The sequence below is a fragment of the Perissodus microlepis genome, chromosome 3, assembly GCF_051167445.1.
Source record: "Perissodus microlepis isolate ML-2025 ecotype Zambia chromosome 3, ASM5116744v1, whole genome shotgun sequence".
NCBI classification, from domain to species: domain Eukaryota; kingdom Metazoa; phylum Chordata; class Actinopteri; order Cichliformes; family Cichlidae; genus Perissodus; species Perissodus microlepis.
The window spans coordinates 13799546-13814904 of record NC_140463.1 but is presented as its reverse complement, the minus strand read 5'-3'; the positions used below and the strand labels follow the sequence as shown (position 1 = coordinate 13814904).

The following is a 15359-nucleotide window of genomic DNA, read 5'->3' as shown; positions in this document are numbered from 1 at the left end:
GAAAACACCACAGCAGAAAAGATGATACTGCTGATTTCACAGCCTCTCAAAAGCCTCTCAAAGAGGCAGTGAAGTCAGGTGGAGAGAAATAAAATGTCTCTGAAGTCTCCACAACAGCAGCCCTGTGTACCCTTTAGTGCTAAAAAGACAAGTGATACCGACATGCAGGGGTGTGTCTAAAGGTGGGCATAGGTGTACTATAGTAATTTATTTGTGGGATAGTCACAAGGAGAATTTGAAAAGATTTACAAATATATATCAGTTTTAAAAATTAGATTAAAAAAACTTTAGTTTATAAAGCACCAAATGAATGAAACGGGGTAATACATCGAGCAATCTCTTCTCTTCCACTTATCCACTTCAGGTTCTGATTGTCAAAATTTACTTTAAATATTTAATACCCTGTCTCGCCCATATATCAAAACCATAGAGGATACAATGGTTGTACTGCAGATTAAATATGGATAACTCGATATGATGACATTTTAAAATATTGGAGGCAGCCCGTGCATTTATGGCATGAATTTGAAAATCCTAGTAGATTTCCAGTCTCAGTGAGCTTGAACTCAAAGTCAAGGTCATTGAGACTTGAACTTGTCTGTGATTTTCAGAATCCTGCGTCACTTATTCTGAAGTTATGGTGTTCACTCCCCCTCCTGGCAGGAGGAGTATTGTTGCAATAGTTTTTGACAGGAGTAAGTTAATAATTATGGACGTAAACAAAAAGATGTATAGACTAATATAACAAGGGAATGTGTATAATTATTATTATTTATTTATAGTGTATAACCAAAACAGATATATTTGATGAGTTAAATAGGGGTGGAATTAAAAAAAACCTTTGCTTCTTCCAACCGGTTTTTGAGCAGGAAATATTTTTGTGAATGTGAATAAGATGAATTTCATAAATTTAATGTTTACTGGTTTGTTTTTCGTGCGTAACATTTGTTACTTATATATTCACGACAAAGTGTTTGTTATGGGCGGGTCAACTCTGAACCACTGGCAGTGATGTCAAGTGAGGAAACGTACTTATGGTGAATTTCTTCTTTGTTTACTCACTGGGATATAGAATAGTTGGGAACCCATGGCAACCATCAGAAAAAGCCTATTTTAGGTAGGAGTCACCACTGGAGAGCATTCTTGCTGAATAAAGGGTGGTGTGATGGCGCTGGATGAGCATCATTTCTGCCCCCCAGTTCTTCTCGCGGTTCACTGAGTTTAATACTTTTGACTGCAGCACAGTAACAACCAGGTTCATCTCATCACTAAAGCAGCGATCATAAAGTGTGACTGACTCAGCTCTACTCCATCTTCCCCAACTTTTCACTCAATTACTCCCTCACTGACTCTCAGCTTATCGGGCGACAAATCAAAACCCAGAAATAACTTTAATTGGTTTCTATCAGCAGGTTTTTTTCAATTATGCAACAGTTTGAAACTGGACTGAGAGGGAAATGTGGCAATAAATGAAAAGAGGTTGCTCAGCAGTCCTTTGGGTTTTCATCTGCACGTCTGTGTCGGTGCACCTCATCTTGCAGCCTCACTTAAAGAGGCTCCAACAAACTGAGCTCATGTACATCGTATTGTTTTGGTTTAATTTATGGAACTAATTATTTTCAAGTTGTTGCGTAATCCCCCTGTTAAGTGCCAAGGCTTTTGTCTTTTTAATGTGCAGCAGCGCTTTGATGAGTCCCCAGAAATCATCTGACCATCCTTCTCGCCCTCTGAAGTTTTCCATTAGCTCTGTTTGTGTGCAGCACGTCTTTAAGGTTTTAAAAACACTGAACACAGTGAATATTTTAGCATTTCAGAAAAGAATCCCTCTCGGGTCACACTCAGGTTTGAGTGTGAACATTAAACTTCTATCGGGACTTTTCCATAGCGAGTAAAATCCAAACTACGCAGCTAGGACTGGGCGATATATGGAGTTTTTAAATATATCAATATATTTTTATACGAGATATAAGATGTGACAATATCATTTATATCGATATAGTATCTCTCTTTCGTCCACTTTTGTCTCTACGCTGCGTTACTCTGCCTCACCTCGCACCTTCACTGAACAACTCTCCCTCCCCCATCGCTTCACCTGCAGGTAACGACAAGATGGACATGGAGCTATCAAAGAGGAGCTGAAAACATTTGGAGATGACCATTTTAGTGCTGTCAGCGTTAATCTCGTTAAAATGACGTTAACGCCATAACTGCATTAACGCGGCAATCTCTGTTAACAAGTTACCGCGCATCACTCCATGCGTGGGGCTGCATGGCGTCAATGCGATAACAAGCTAACCACGCTAACGCATTGACGCCGCCTAAAATCCTTTCATTTTCTCAAAAATCGACAGTGCGCCTTATGTATGAATTCTGGTTGTGCTTAATGACGGCGAACCGATTTTATGTGGTATAAAGTAGCAGACTCAGCAGTCTGTCAAAAAATGCTTTAGTACGACTTTGGTAAGCTACAAAGCTGCACTACTTGATGGATTGTGGAAGCATTACTGCTACTGTAGTCAGGAGCCTCGCGGAGTGATACGAACTGTGCTTCAACATAATATTACCGTACTGTGTGTGTTTAAGGACCACAAATGGCACCTGTTCAGAGACATGGTTACAAAGAGGATTTCAAACTCCAGGCTGTCAGTCACACAGTAGAAGTTGGGAACAGAGCAGCTGTGAAATCTGTCTTTGTTATTACGCTCAGCGTCTGTTAGTTTACATTTTGACTGCACAATTGTGAGCTTTTTGTTATGCACAAAAACAACATTGTTTTATTTTATTTATGGAGCATTATTTTAATAAATGCTGATAATTTATGTCTGAGTAATTTTTTCATGTACATCTACGCTGTATGTTAATAAAAGTGCCTGTGTGAGATTTGGGGCACAGCTTTGACTAAGAACTCTCTTTTTGTTCTTACTTTATGGCTTTAACAAAAATATCGAGATATGAATTTTGGGTCATATCGCCCAGTCCTACACGCAGCAACATATTCATGATCAACCTCGTGTTGTGGACGTTCTCTTGGTTGACTCAATGAGAGTAATGTATTCTGAATTCTTTGGATTACTTAATATATTATCACGCTTTTTACAACTACATGAATGTCCTATTGCTGTGTGATTTATTACTATTACTGAAGGTTACTCTCCATACCAATACCAACTAGATTTTTAAATCTTAATATAAATGAGTAACAGTAGGTGGACATTAGGTAAGGCTGCACTTTTAGCAGCGATCTTGTATAGAAAACTATTCCGCGCGTATATAAAACAGGTCCACGGCTCCAAACCGTAGTAAAGGGACCTCTGGCTAATATGTCGGGTTCATGTCAGGCGCAAACTAGCTTTACTTTGTTGTCTGGGTCAACTTTTCTTGCGAGAGACAGAGAGAGGATTTGAAAGGCTTCTCCAACAGAACTTATTGTTTTGGAGGAAAACACGAACACAGTGTACAGTCGAATCTCAATAGCGTACTTACAACTGGGCTCGTCAGGCACTCTTTTTGGCTGCAGTGGTTTTTATTATATTTACATGCTTCCAGCTCCCGTTTCTGCTCGATGACAACTCGTACTTTTCAACTCTCCTTTTTCTCCCTCCCTCGCTCACAGACACATAATGGGTATGGGAGTCCATTCTCCCTGCAGCACGGACTACACTGCCTATGAGGCTACATTCTTAAGGGCTATGCCTGTAACACTCTGCCTATTGCCTTCATATTAAATTATTATTTAAATAATAATTTTAAAAAATATTACTTCACATCATTATGCGGGCTGCAAGTAGAGGTGACATGGGCCGCGAGATTGAGACACAGACATTAGAGCCTCTTAATGTGTGTTTTGTTTGTGTTTCCACCAGCGTGGAATTACCAAAAATAGAGAGGGCATAGCCTAACATATGAAACAGGAAAATACCGCCGTGTAATCCATTTATTTCAACAAAGTCACTGTATTCTGAATATCACCCTTTTAAACTGTAACAGAATACAGTTACTCATATTTTGTCTTTTAAATACATAATGCCCGTACATTCTGTTACTCCCCAACATTGACCATAGCTCTGTAGCTAGCCACCTAGTAGCACTTCATTATACTGCATGTTAACTAGCCAAACTGATAAAAGTTGTAGTAGCGCTCTACTATGTACTTGCCTGTTTTTTAATAGAAATCCTTCAATCATAATATATTATATTATCTTTAGATGGAAACTAACTAGCTGACTTACATTTCATAGATATGTGTTAGTGCCCGTTTCATGGCGCTAACAGAATTTGGATTGTTTTTAACTCTTTACGAGCTGCCATGAGTCATGGAGTTTTATTCATTCGGATTTATTCAGCACACTTTCCCTTGCACACCTGCTTTATGCAAAAATCACCTGTTTGAAGCCAGACAGAATGGCCTAGCAGAAGCAATCAGATGAGGATCATTGTGCAGCCTCTTAATGAACCATACAATGCCAGGTCTCCATGACAACGGACACTCATACATGTTTACAACTATATTGTGGCACTTTCAGCACTTAATTGTCGCCTTAGAAAGGCTGAGGAGTAACAAGAAAACATAAAATGATAAAATTAAAAACAAAAAAGTAGAAGATAAATGATGCATAAATGATCACAAACAATAATAAAGGCTGAGGACAATAAAAAGGATGTTTAAAAAAAAAGAAAATCACATAGGTCTATAAAAACACCTATGTGATTTTTTTTTTTTTTTTTTTTAGAAGCGATGTGGGGGAATTCTGTGAGACATGTCTCCTCGGGCAAATCAATCCCAGCGATGATGGGGGGTCGTGATGGCAGAAGTTATAGTTACATTTCAGATGTCTCTTTGATGGCTGATGGTGTAAAATTGAGGACGGCTGTACAGAGAGATGGCAGATTTTATTGTGAGCCGGAGGCCGAGTGGAGAAAATGATGGATGGGGATAAGCGGTGAGACAGATTTAAGAGAAGCTCGTTTGGATCATTATCTGAATGAAACTGAAGCGAGGCGCTGTGATTAATGGAAATGAAACAGCATAGTTTCTGCCTCAGCATCCATCATTGTAAGTCCAGGTGACACAGATCAGCCCGACCTCCAGACACCGGTCACTAATGCAGGACACTGTCCGCGGTGATAATGTCTGTATCTGCGGTCGTGTCGCTCTTTTTTATGGTGGCAGCTGTTTTTCTTCTCTGTCAGACTATCGGAATCTGGGAACGGTGATTTCTAAAAAAAACTTCCTTTTTTATTTCTTTTTTTCCATCTTAAAGAACAGGAAAAAAAAAGAAAGAAAAGAAACTGAAGAGGCCCGGCTGACATCTCTGAAGTAGAGAATGGACAATTTTTATCTGACACAAAGATGAGTTAAGAGTGTGAGCTTTGTCAGTGCTGAGGTGGTGAACGTAATAGACTTCAGAAATATCAAAAACAGAGTTCTTCAGCTAAATGAAGTGCCCGAACAGTAGACGCTGTTTGTGCCTTCTGGACCACTTTAAAGCAGCTATCTGACGAACAATATGATTAGCTGTGAAGTCAATTTCACTAACAGCCCAGTAAGTCAGTGCTTCAGATATCTGTGTGCCAAGTAAGAATCCTGTTCCAAAATGGCCAAAACACTTCAGTTGAGGCCTGGAAACATTAAGAAACCAGTCATGGTGGCTACATCTATCCAAATACCTGAATCAAAGCCCATGGCTCTAAGCTCTAAGTGACAGAAAGTCAAATATGCATAAGGACCCTTTATGGAAAATAAAAAATAAACAAACCCTAAAGGTTGAAGGCTTTGTTGGAGAGCTGAGTTCGGAGGAGTTTCGACTCTTTCCCCAATAAAGAGGACATATGACAACCTCCCCTTTACTTTTACAAAAGCTTTACTTTTACAAAAACATGAAGGTCGCTGTGAGGGACAGCAAGCATAGACCCATTCTATATCACTCTAAATCCAGCAGCATCTTCCTGCTGGGTTGGACGATGAGTTAACATGATGTCATCGAGTCTTCTGAGTCAGCAAAGCGCTGTAGATGTTGTGTTTCTTCTTCTTCTACATCCAGACTTAATGCACTCTACAGCTACCATTTTGCCATTTTCCCAATAACAGGATGGAGATTTTTATTTTTGTCTAATCTAGAGCCTTCATCTGATCTGAATCTTCTACAGAAATAAACCAACTTGACGCCTTCTTGAAATGGAGAGAAAAGACTGTGTGTGGCTGAATGTGGACAGTGGACAAGATCTGAACCCTCCCCAAATGAAACCTCTCTCTCTCTCTCAGAATCACTTCATCTCTCCATATCCTCGTCTCTTTCTGACATCTTCCCATCATAAATATTTCACAGCCCATTTATAGCAGAGTTAACTCACAAACTTTTCTCATTTTCAGAAAATCGCCACGAGCATGAGGGAACACGAGCTCGTACTCTGACACCAGATTATTATTGCGGCTTTCTCAATATATGTGAGAGGCTTGATGAATGTGGTTTGTAATGGATGAGACAAAGTCGAAACCTGCTCATATGTACAGGAAGAACAATCTAGGCGAATTTTCCTGGCAGAGTGAAGAAACAGAGAATGACCCTGTGTTACAAAAAAGGGAAAAATAAAAACAAAGTGCAGCTCATTAGAAAGCCGCAAGCGGTCCAGAAGAGGTTATTCTGACAGCAGAAAGCACTTTCTACTCTCCCGGGGAGGGGATATTGATTGTTTGGCACTACACATGATTTCCTGTTAGAAATGGGAATTATTTTAGAAAGAAATAGTTAATGCCATATTTTGAGAATTTATCTGCAAGTCAAAACACATGCTGTGTATGAACAAGCAGACCTGGACATCCATCCATTTCCTTCTCCTTATCTGAAGTGAGGTCGCATTGACACGAGGGTAAACTGACCATTTTAGACCCCTTCCCCCACCACCACTCCCAGTTCATCCTGGGAGATCCTGATGTGCTCCCAGGTCAGGTGAGACACAGAGTTCTGGGTCTAATGCAGGTTTTACTCTCAGTTGTGGTAAAAACCTCCTGCAGGATTCTCACCAGAGGCCTTCCCCACCTCACCTGGAGCTCCAGCTTCTCACCCTGAGGCTGAGACCAGACAGTGTGGAGGATGCTTGTATCTGCGATGTTATCGTTTTGGTCATTACCATGATGATCTCATGTGAACAGGTGGTGGCTGGACGACCCATTAGTTAAAGGTTTTGTGGTGTACTTCTGAGGTTGGGCCAACTCTGGTGGAGTCAACACGCAGTGAAAACATGCTCGAGCTTCAGAGTAGGTCCACTCCTCCACTGCCAGCAGAGATTTGATGTTACCCCCTAAATCTGAGGGTAAGACTCACCAATTTCCTGAGGAGGCTCCGTCGTTGGAGCACAACCTCCTATTTTATAAAACTACTCTACTGCCATCCCCAAACTGGATTCTGTATGTTTGTAGCAAGCAGTGACCCACTAATATAGACACTGGCACCTTAGTTCTATGGTACTCAAAATCAACATCAGCCAGTATTTGTTGTTGACTCATTTTCCACCATAATTTGCAAATAAATTCTTTAAAAATCAGACAATGGGATTTTCTGGACTTTTCTCCCTCATTTTGTCTCTCATAGATGAGGTATACCTATAATGAAAATTACAAGCCACTCTCATCTTTTTAAGTGGGAAAACTTGCACAGTTGGTGGCTGAATAAATACTTTTTCGCCCCACTGTACTTTGGTTAATTCTCAAGAAAGCAAATGACTACAAGAGAAACATAAAACTATTTAAAACTGGTGACAAACTCAGCTAAACTTTAATCTACAGCTGGATTATTATGAGAGATATTCGATCAGAACTGATGAGAGATGTGGTTATTATGCAGAAAATGAACAATTTCACAAACAAAACATCAACTACAGATGAGGAGAAGATCTATGCTGCACAGTTCTATCTAAAATTGAACTGAGAATGACAGAAAATTCATCCACATTGTTCAATGTTTCACAGAAAATATTTAAAACTGTCTGACAGCCACCTTCACAGTTTTATGCAGCCGGTTAAACTTTGAAAAGGGGGAATTGATTTGACTCCTCACAGAGGAAAAAAAATCCATTATACATTAAACTGATGACTTTATATATTTTTAGTTTTTGCTCATTAAAAGGTTTTATAAAATATTTTGCTTTTTTTCCCTCCCTACAACTGCTGCAGCTAATGAATGCTTTCGATTAAAGTTGAACTTTCTAGCATGTTTTGGATTCATTATACAGTTGTGGTCTCCACTCCCACTCCACCTGCAACCTCTCCTTCATCCTCCACTCTGCTGCTCCTATCACAAAGTCTGGCCCAGGTTTATCATCATCAGTCGACAGTATACCAAGTAAAACTAAACTAACAATTACAAGTTGTTGTGATAAAACATTAGAATTCACTTAAATAACAATAAAAACTAAATTTTAGTGAAAACAAAACACTATGTACTCATTGAATTAAAACTAAATAAAAATATAAAGAAAATACTTTTAGGTCAATGTTATTTTGACTTTAGAGAAAACCTACTGGTTTTCCAGTAAAAATTAAAATAGTCCAGTTAGTCCTGAAACCAAGTCCGAATACAATATGTGTTTGTTAATGTGAGGGAGAGACACGTAATAGTGAAGCTGCAAGGAGCAGAGAAAGTGAAGGTGGACTAGTTTAAATACCCGGAGACAACCATCCAAAGAAGGAGAGGAGAAGAAGAGACTGCAGTCAGGGGTGGTTTACAAGATATTAGAGAGAGCTGCTGTGATGTGTGGTTTGCAGAAGGTAGCACTGACAAAAAGGCAGTGGATTGTCATAGGGAGTGTCCAACATGGACGAGATAATCAATGAGTACATCAGAGGGACAGGGCAGCAGTTTGAAGAAATTAAAAAGTTAAAAAAGCAAGGCTGAGATGGTTTTGGACACGTGAAGAGGAGATAGTGGAGACATTGGACGAAGGATGTTGAGTATGGAGCTGCCAGGCAAGAGGAAAAGAGGAAGGCCACAGAGACAGGGTGAGGTGGAGGTAGACGGTCCGCTGTTGTGACCACTAAAGGCAGCAGTTGAAAGAAAGGAGAAGCAGACTGTGACCTGAATAAAAAGCTGTCATTTTTAGATGTGCCGAATCTTCTCCCTTCCATTACTTCTTATTTTTGTCAGTGAAATCTGCTATTTTCTGCATAATGCTACAGACTTCTACGGTAAAGTGGCTGTTGAGGTACAGCCGGTCATAGACTAATCCAGCCTGCATGCCAAAGTAACTGAAGCCCGAGTTGCTCTCTGGTGCGTTTATAAGAATGTGAGTGTGTAGGAGGGATGTGGTCTCTGGCCTGCTGCAGTGGAGAGGTGGTGCAGTGAGCTCATGGGGTGGTGCCGGGATGTCAGAGGGGACAGGTGATAATGATGGCGCTGATGACTCTCTGCCCTTTTAAAGTGATGAAAGAGACTGGTGGGAGCGCTGTGTGTAGCAGAGGAAGCCACAGAGAGAGCTGGCTCCGGGCTACAAGACAGTGCCAAACATAAAAAGACGCCTGTGGTCAAAAATAAAGCCGAAACCATGACAACTGTACACTGTGTGGGTCCGGTCATTTCACAGTGTTAGATAGAAAGCTGGTGTGAATGAGGCATGTTGCATAGAGTAAAAAAACACTCTTTAAAAACAGTCCATTTGCCAAAGTTTACATCTGATTTTGTTTAAAGCAGAGCTTCCTGTAGAGTTTTCACTGTGTTCATTTGTGACTTAAAGTCCTTAAAAAGTTCAAATTTATCACTGACTGGTGAAAAAATTGGAAAGAAAAAATCAGCAGTCACCCTCCATGTTCACTTTAGCTCAGTTAGCCTCTCATGTGTTTGACCTACACACGAGTAATACAAGAGTACATGAGGGGCTCAGCTCCAAATACTGGACGACTCAGTAAAAAATAACTGAAGAGAGCCAAAACTTTGACAGCTGCTTTCAAAACTCCTGGCCTCTTGCCTCTGTCTCCTAACCCTTGGACTTCACTTTGAGGGAAAACGTCATTGACACAAGACCCTTTAATAATGCCAATCTGTGGATCTCTGCAGAAGACGGTCTTTTTCACTTCACTACAACATTAAATGCAGGTTATAGAAACAAAGCCCACCAGTGGCTTCATTAAAAAGGCTGGAAATTGAAAGAAAAGGTAAACTGAGCCTATCAAATTAAAAATATTTCCTTATTTTTCCTGCCGGAGACTTTGTGCCTCTGGTTGGAATCGTACCAGCAACCTTTCACTTCTACATAAGAGGCAAAAAAAACCCAAACATATAAAAGAGATTTCTATTTTTTCCCCCACTTACCTCGACTCCCACTGTAGAAGGGGTTTATCAGTGGCAGGGACACCAGTCTCATTGGGTCTCTTCCCATCATCCCTCCATCATTCTTGTGCAGCCCAAATGTCCCGTTTCCTCCGTTCCCTCCTCCTCCTCCCTGACTACCTCTGGTGCCGCACTTCCGGCCAGCTGCACCTCCATCTTTGACACCCGCTGGTTTGGCCAGCGTCACCTCCACAGCGGCTCCGTCGATCTGGGCTCCATTCATGAGGCTGAGCGCGGTGAGGGCGTCGCTGCGAGAGCGGTAGTGGACGAAGGCGTAGTCGGTGAGCTTCTTGACTCTCTCCACGCAGCCCGGCTTGAAGCAGGAGAACTCCTGACGAAGAGTTTCCTCCGACGTCTCCAGCATGAGGTTTCGCACCTGAAGTACAAACGAGAGTTAGTTTAAGTGGCTGCTCAGGCTTTGAAAGCAGAGAATGAAATAAAACACACAGCAGACAGACAATACAGATCACTTTTATTCCTGGTAACCATGTCCGAACAGCAGCAGGAACAACCCAAAGGTTGTTTATGGCACCAAAAAAATGTTGTGATTTCACATTTTTAGTCAAACCTTTTCAAAAATGATCAAACAAAAGGCGTGTGGCATTACATGTCCTCGTTGATCTCACCACGTTTTGACCCAGAACCATTTTATTTGTCATGATTTCACCTGATGAAGTGAAAACAGGCTTCCCCACTCACACCTTACCTCAGGTGACCTCAAAAGGTCACATGACAGTGTGGTCTCAAGCCCCGGTGATGATAATGGCTAAAGCCTTTTTTCACACATTGTGGGTCATGTGATCAATAGAGGGTTAACAGCCACCTAAGAGGAGAAACTCAACTACAGTTTAAACTCCATCTTTTGGTTTCAGAACTGAAAGCGCCTCGTGGGTGGGAGTAGAAATGTCTTCACGAACTTAAACAAGTGCAGCTGCCTTCTATTATTTTTTCAAGCTCTTAAGGAGCCAGTGTTGGGCAGTGTTAGGAGAAGCTGGCTGAGATATGCACCTACTTTTTTCAGGTTTTTCAGGAAACTAACTGTGACCAGACCAAGCTAATTCTGGGCTTAGACCCAGAATTAGCTGGAAAGATTATTTCTCTCGTCTGGCCTGGAAATTCCTCGGAAACTCCCGGGAGGAACTCAACTCTGGATGGAAATGGTGTCAATTAAATCACCAGAATAACAAAATAAATCCAGACAGGCAGAAAGTGCTGGGAGTTTAAGTGAAGAGCCAGACAGGAATTGCTCTGTCACTAACCGTTTATCAATACAAGACACTAGGTTGCCTAGGTAACCCTGTAAAGTATTTATTGCCCTGCCAATCAGCGGTACCCAATTGCTTGCCTCGAAGCTGAGAAATCATTTAATTGATTTCCCATCATCTCTGCTCGCCACGTTGCTTCTGTTTGCTTCCTTTTGGTCTCGTGTGTTGAGTACAGATGAATTTAAATGTTTTATTTTGTGCATTTTTCTATTCAATTCAAACAAATCACAACCGCAGTCGCCTCAAGGTGCTTTATATTGTAAGGTAGGGACCCAACAATATTACAGAGAAAGACTATAATAGTGTCAGCAGCTTTTGTGGCTCTGCTATTTTCTAGCAGCTCAATGGTGTTTTAGAGCAGCTGAATTCAGACTAAAGCTGTTCCCTGTTTTTGTTGACAACTGCACAAGCATGAAACAGGCACATACACCCTCCCTGTTAAGACCTAAAAACAACTTATGGCCATAAACAAAGCCGAGACTTTGAAATGAGATAAAGGTGCTGGTCTATTACACCCCAAAATACAATTAAAAGCGAGTTCATGGCCTACTAACTAACAATTTTATTTATTTTTCATATTGAGTTTTGTTCATTAGGTTTGTAATTAGTTCCTTTTTGTGATCCCTCTCAGTCTCCGACTATGTGACTTTACTTCTGTTAAGTCAGCCCTTTCCTTTTTGTCTGTCCCGCGTTTTTATATATTTGTCTCTCTTATGTTTCCTGTCTTGTTTTGATAGTCCCCATCTCAGTTCAGCTTCCCCGTCTCGTCAGTCAGATTTAGCTCACCTGTGTTTCCTGGTCCATCTCCCTGATGTCTGTCTGTCAGCGTGACTGTTTCAGTTACTTTGCTCTGCTTTTTTATTTTGTTCAATTAGCCTTCTTGCCAGCGATAAAGTTGTATATTTAGTTAAGCCCATCTACCAAGTCCTGCCACACAACTTTCCCATGACAAGCTCAGCAAACTCAGCCCAGTTTAATGCAGAGATGTGCATTAAACTTAATGGTAAAATGATTGGGAACGTTTTGGTTGAGATTCCCTAGATGGAAGACCTGAACTGAAAACCAGCTCATTCGCAGTGCATGCAGCAAACCAGCAGGAAAAGCCTCAACTACCGTGGAGCTGCAGATTTATCCAGGAACAAGCTTTCTGTTTTGGACATGTAAGCTTCATCGAACTCCTTACAAACACCTTTAAGTTTTAAAGATTTACTGTCTTTGTTCCAGCCGAATCAAAGCAGAAGACAGTGGAGCTGGTGACTGAAGAGGTATAACAAGAGCCACCCGAGCACATTAAAAAGCATTCTGATTAGTGTCTTTGAAACTCCATCTAACACCAATGTTAGTGAAAAAGTCTTAACAAACTTAAGCAGTCACATTTTGTGCAGACGAACAGATTCTGCTCGACTTCTCTCTAAACTTCATCGCTGTGGCTGATGAGAGGCCGAGTGAACGGAGCAGCTGCGAGCAGGTTTTCTCGAGTCGAGGGCTTGGTTTGCTAAAAATACCCCTCGCACTGTACATGCTGGCCTTGGATCACACCTCAGTGTTTCAGCCTCCTCAGTAATTGATCCCCTGGAGTGTGAACAGCTCCTGCTGCTGCTCACCTTTGATCTGGGTGAGGCAGATGAGTGTTTCATGGGTTTCTGCCTGAACACACGCTGACCTCTGCCGCACAGCGCAACTTTCGTTACACTCGCTGAGGCCCGACTCGCCAAACCGAGGGTTGAAGTCAGGTTTAGGAAAGGATGGATCGTCGTAAACGATGCAGCCAGATCCAGGCCTGTTTCCACCAATCAGAGTTCAGCTACTTATCACCCTACATTAAATCTACGGTGACAAACATTAGTTCAGTTTGTTTTCCAATCAGTTACTGGTTCTGTCGCTAGCTAACATTAACTAATGTAGCAACCAACAAACCAGCGAGGTGGTGTCACGTTCTGTACCGGCAAAAAGATGGAGCTAAACATGCTTTAGAAAATGTAAACACTTCTTTCTTACATCCAGCGTCACAGACGGTGTTAAATCTATGACAACAAGAGCACTTGCAGAGCGCAAAACCTTATCTTTTTTATCATAACATGTTGACATCGTTGTGATGCAGTAGGGCGTACATTGGACAGCTCTCTGTGTTTTCATATGATATATCACTCAACATGGTTCCTTGAAACTGTTTTTTCAAGGTTAACTTTAACCTTTAAACTTGTGGACACTACACTGCTAACAAACAAACTAAACAAAAAAGTTATAAATATATATGTGCGTGTTTGTGTGTGTGTACATACATAAAGGACCCTAACACGCTGCATGACCTCCTCATCCACATCTTTCTCAGGCTCCGCCCAGTCGACCTGGATGGAGTGACCCCACAGCTGGAAAGTTCCTGCGGGACACAGCAGCATCACGTGACTGTAACGCGAGGGTGCTGACGGTTTAAACCCGTCAATGAATGAACAACACGCACACAGCTGGCTCTCCGCTGGCAGGACACACACATAATAAAGGTGGCTGTTAAAAAGAGGAAGTTTTCACGTTGCTCTCAGCGGGTGAGGCTCCTCTTCCTCCTGATTAAACTTCCCGTTTCACACCATTGTGATTCTCATTTTAAATCTCACTTTAATTAAAAAAATTTTTTTAAAGGGAACAAAAACCTTTTCATCTTTGTTTCCCTTCTAAAGTTGCTGCTTATAACCTCGGCTTTATACCTTCAGTTTCCTGTAGCTGCCCTGAATCAACACCTGCTTGACAGGTGTCCGACTCCACCGTGCAGGAAATCTGCAGGAGCAGCAGTTTGAAGATAAAATAAGCAGCTGGGGAACATGTTTGTGGTTAATCCGGTGAATCGATTGACTGAAGGATCAATGTCCAATGCAGCCCAGGGGCTGAGACAGGAGGGAACCGATAGCTTAATGGAAACAGCTAGCTGAACCTCCGGACAGCAGCGCAAACTCATCGGGAGGGGAAAGGAGGCAAAGGGGGGAACACTGCAGGGGTGTTCTGATACTCACGGCTCAGTTATCCAACATGATTAGCACTGTTAGAGCCACTGAACGTGATTTTTTCCAAAGTTTGAGCTTTAAATATGAGTAAAGCTGAAAAATAAAGACAAAAGAAAAAAAAAGAGGCAGAGGTGAACACAGTGCCTCAAAGCAGCCACATGGAGCCTTCAATAACACCTCATCCCCTCTGCACACAGCTGGGTTACACCTCTGGGCACCTACAGTGTTTGGTTCAATGGTCAGAGTGGGATGCAGAAACTGCACGCGTGCTATTATCTGCACAATGTGTATTTTCTCAGATTTTCAGTTTCAAATTTCCAGACTGTCTTATTTAATCCACTTAACGTACATAATTCACTTACTTTCTGCATGTAATGCTACTTACTGCACATAGTGTCCTCCTGTATATATCCACTTAATGTATCGTGTGTCAGGATACATTCCACTGCATGTCGCACTTGTATAACTATGCATGTGACAGATAAATAATCTTGGTCATGACCTCTATTACCAGTCACTCCCCCTGTCTTTGCAGACCGAACTCATCAATACAAGACACACCGTCTGTCCTGCTTCAGATTCATAACAGCAGTTTGTTTCTGCAGTACTCTCGTATCACATCAAAAAGGTTGTGGGTTCAAACCCATGTGGAGTTCTGAATGTTTCTTCTGCCGTTACAAAAAGCAAACATGCCGGGTTGGGTTGTTTTCTCTCTTACATCATCGCAGCACTCAGAGCAGCTGGAGCTCCAGTTTCCTTCATTGCTCTGTTTTTGTGAT

At 41.5% G+C, this 15359-nt stretch overlaps 1 protein-coding gene across 2 annotated transcripts in view; it reads right to left on the bottom strand.

Annotated features, from left to right (window-relative positions):
- rbm46 (RNA binding motif protein 46) overlaps positions 1 to 15359 on the bottom strand; it is a 33714-nt gene that overhangs the window by 14988 nt on the left and 3367 nt on the right. For both annotated transcript variants that reach the window (XM_084923134.1, XM_084923133.1), the window contains 2 exons: positions 13867 to 13964; positions 10302 to 10695 (listed from right to left, as the gene is read on the bottom strand). In XM_084923134.1, the coding sequence (XP_084779260.1) occupies positions 10302 to 10695; positions 13867 to 13964 (492 nt within the window). The remainder of the gene's footprint in view (positions 1 to 10301; positions 10696 to 13866; positions 13965 to 15359) is intronic.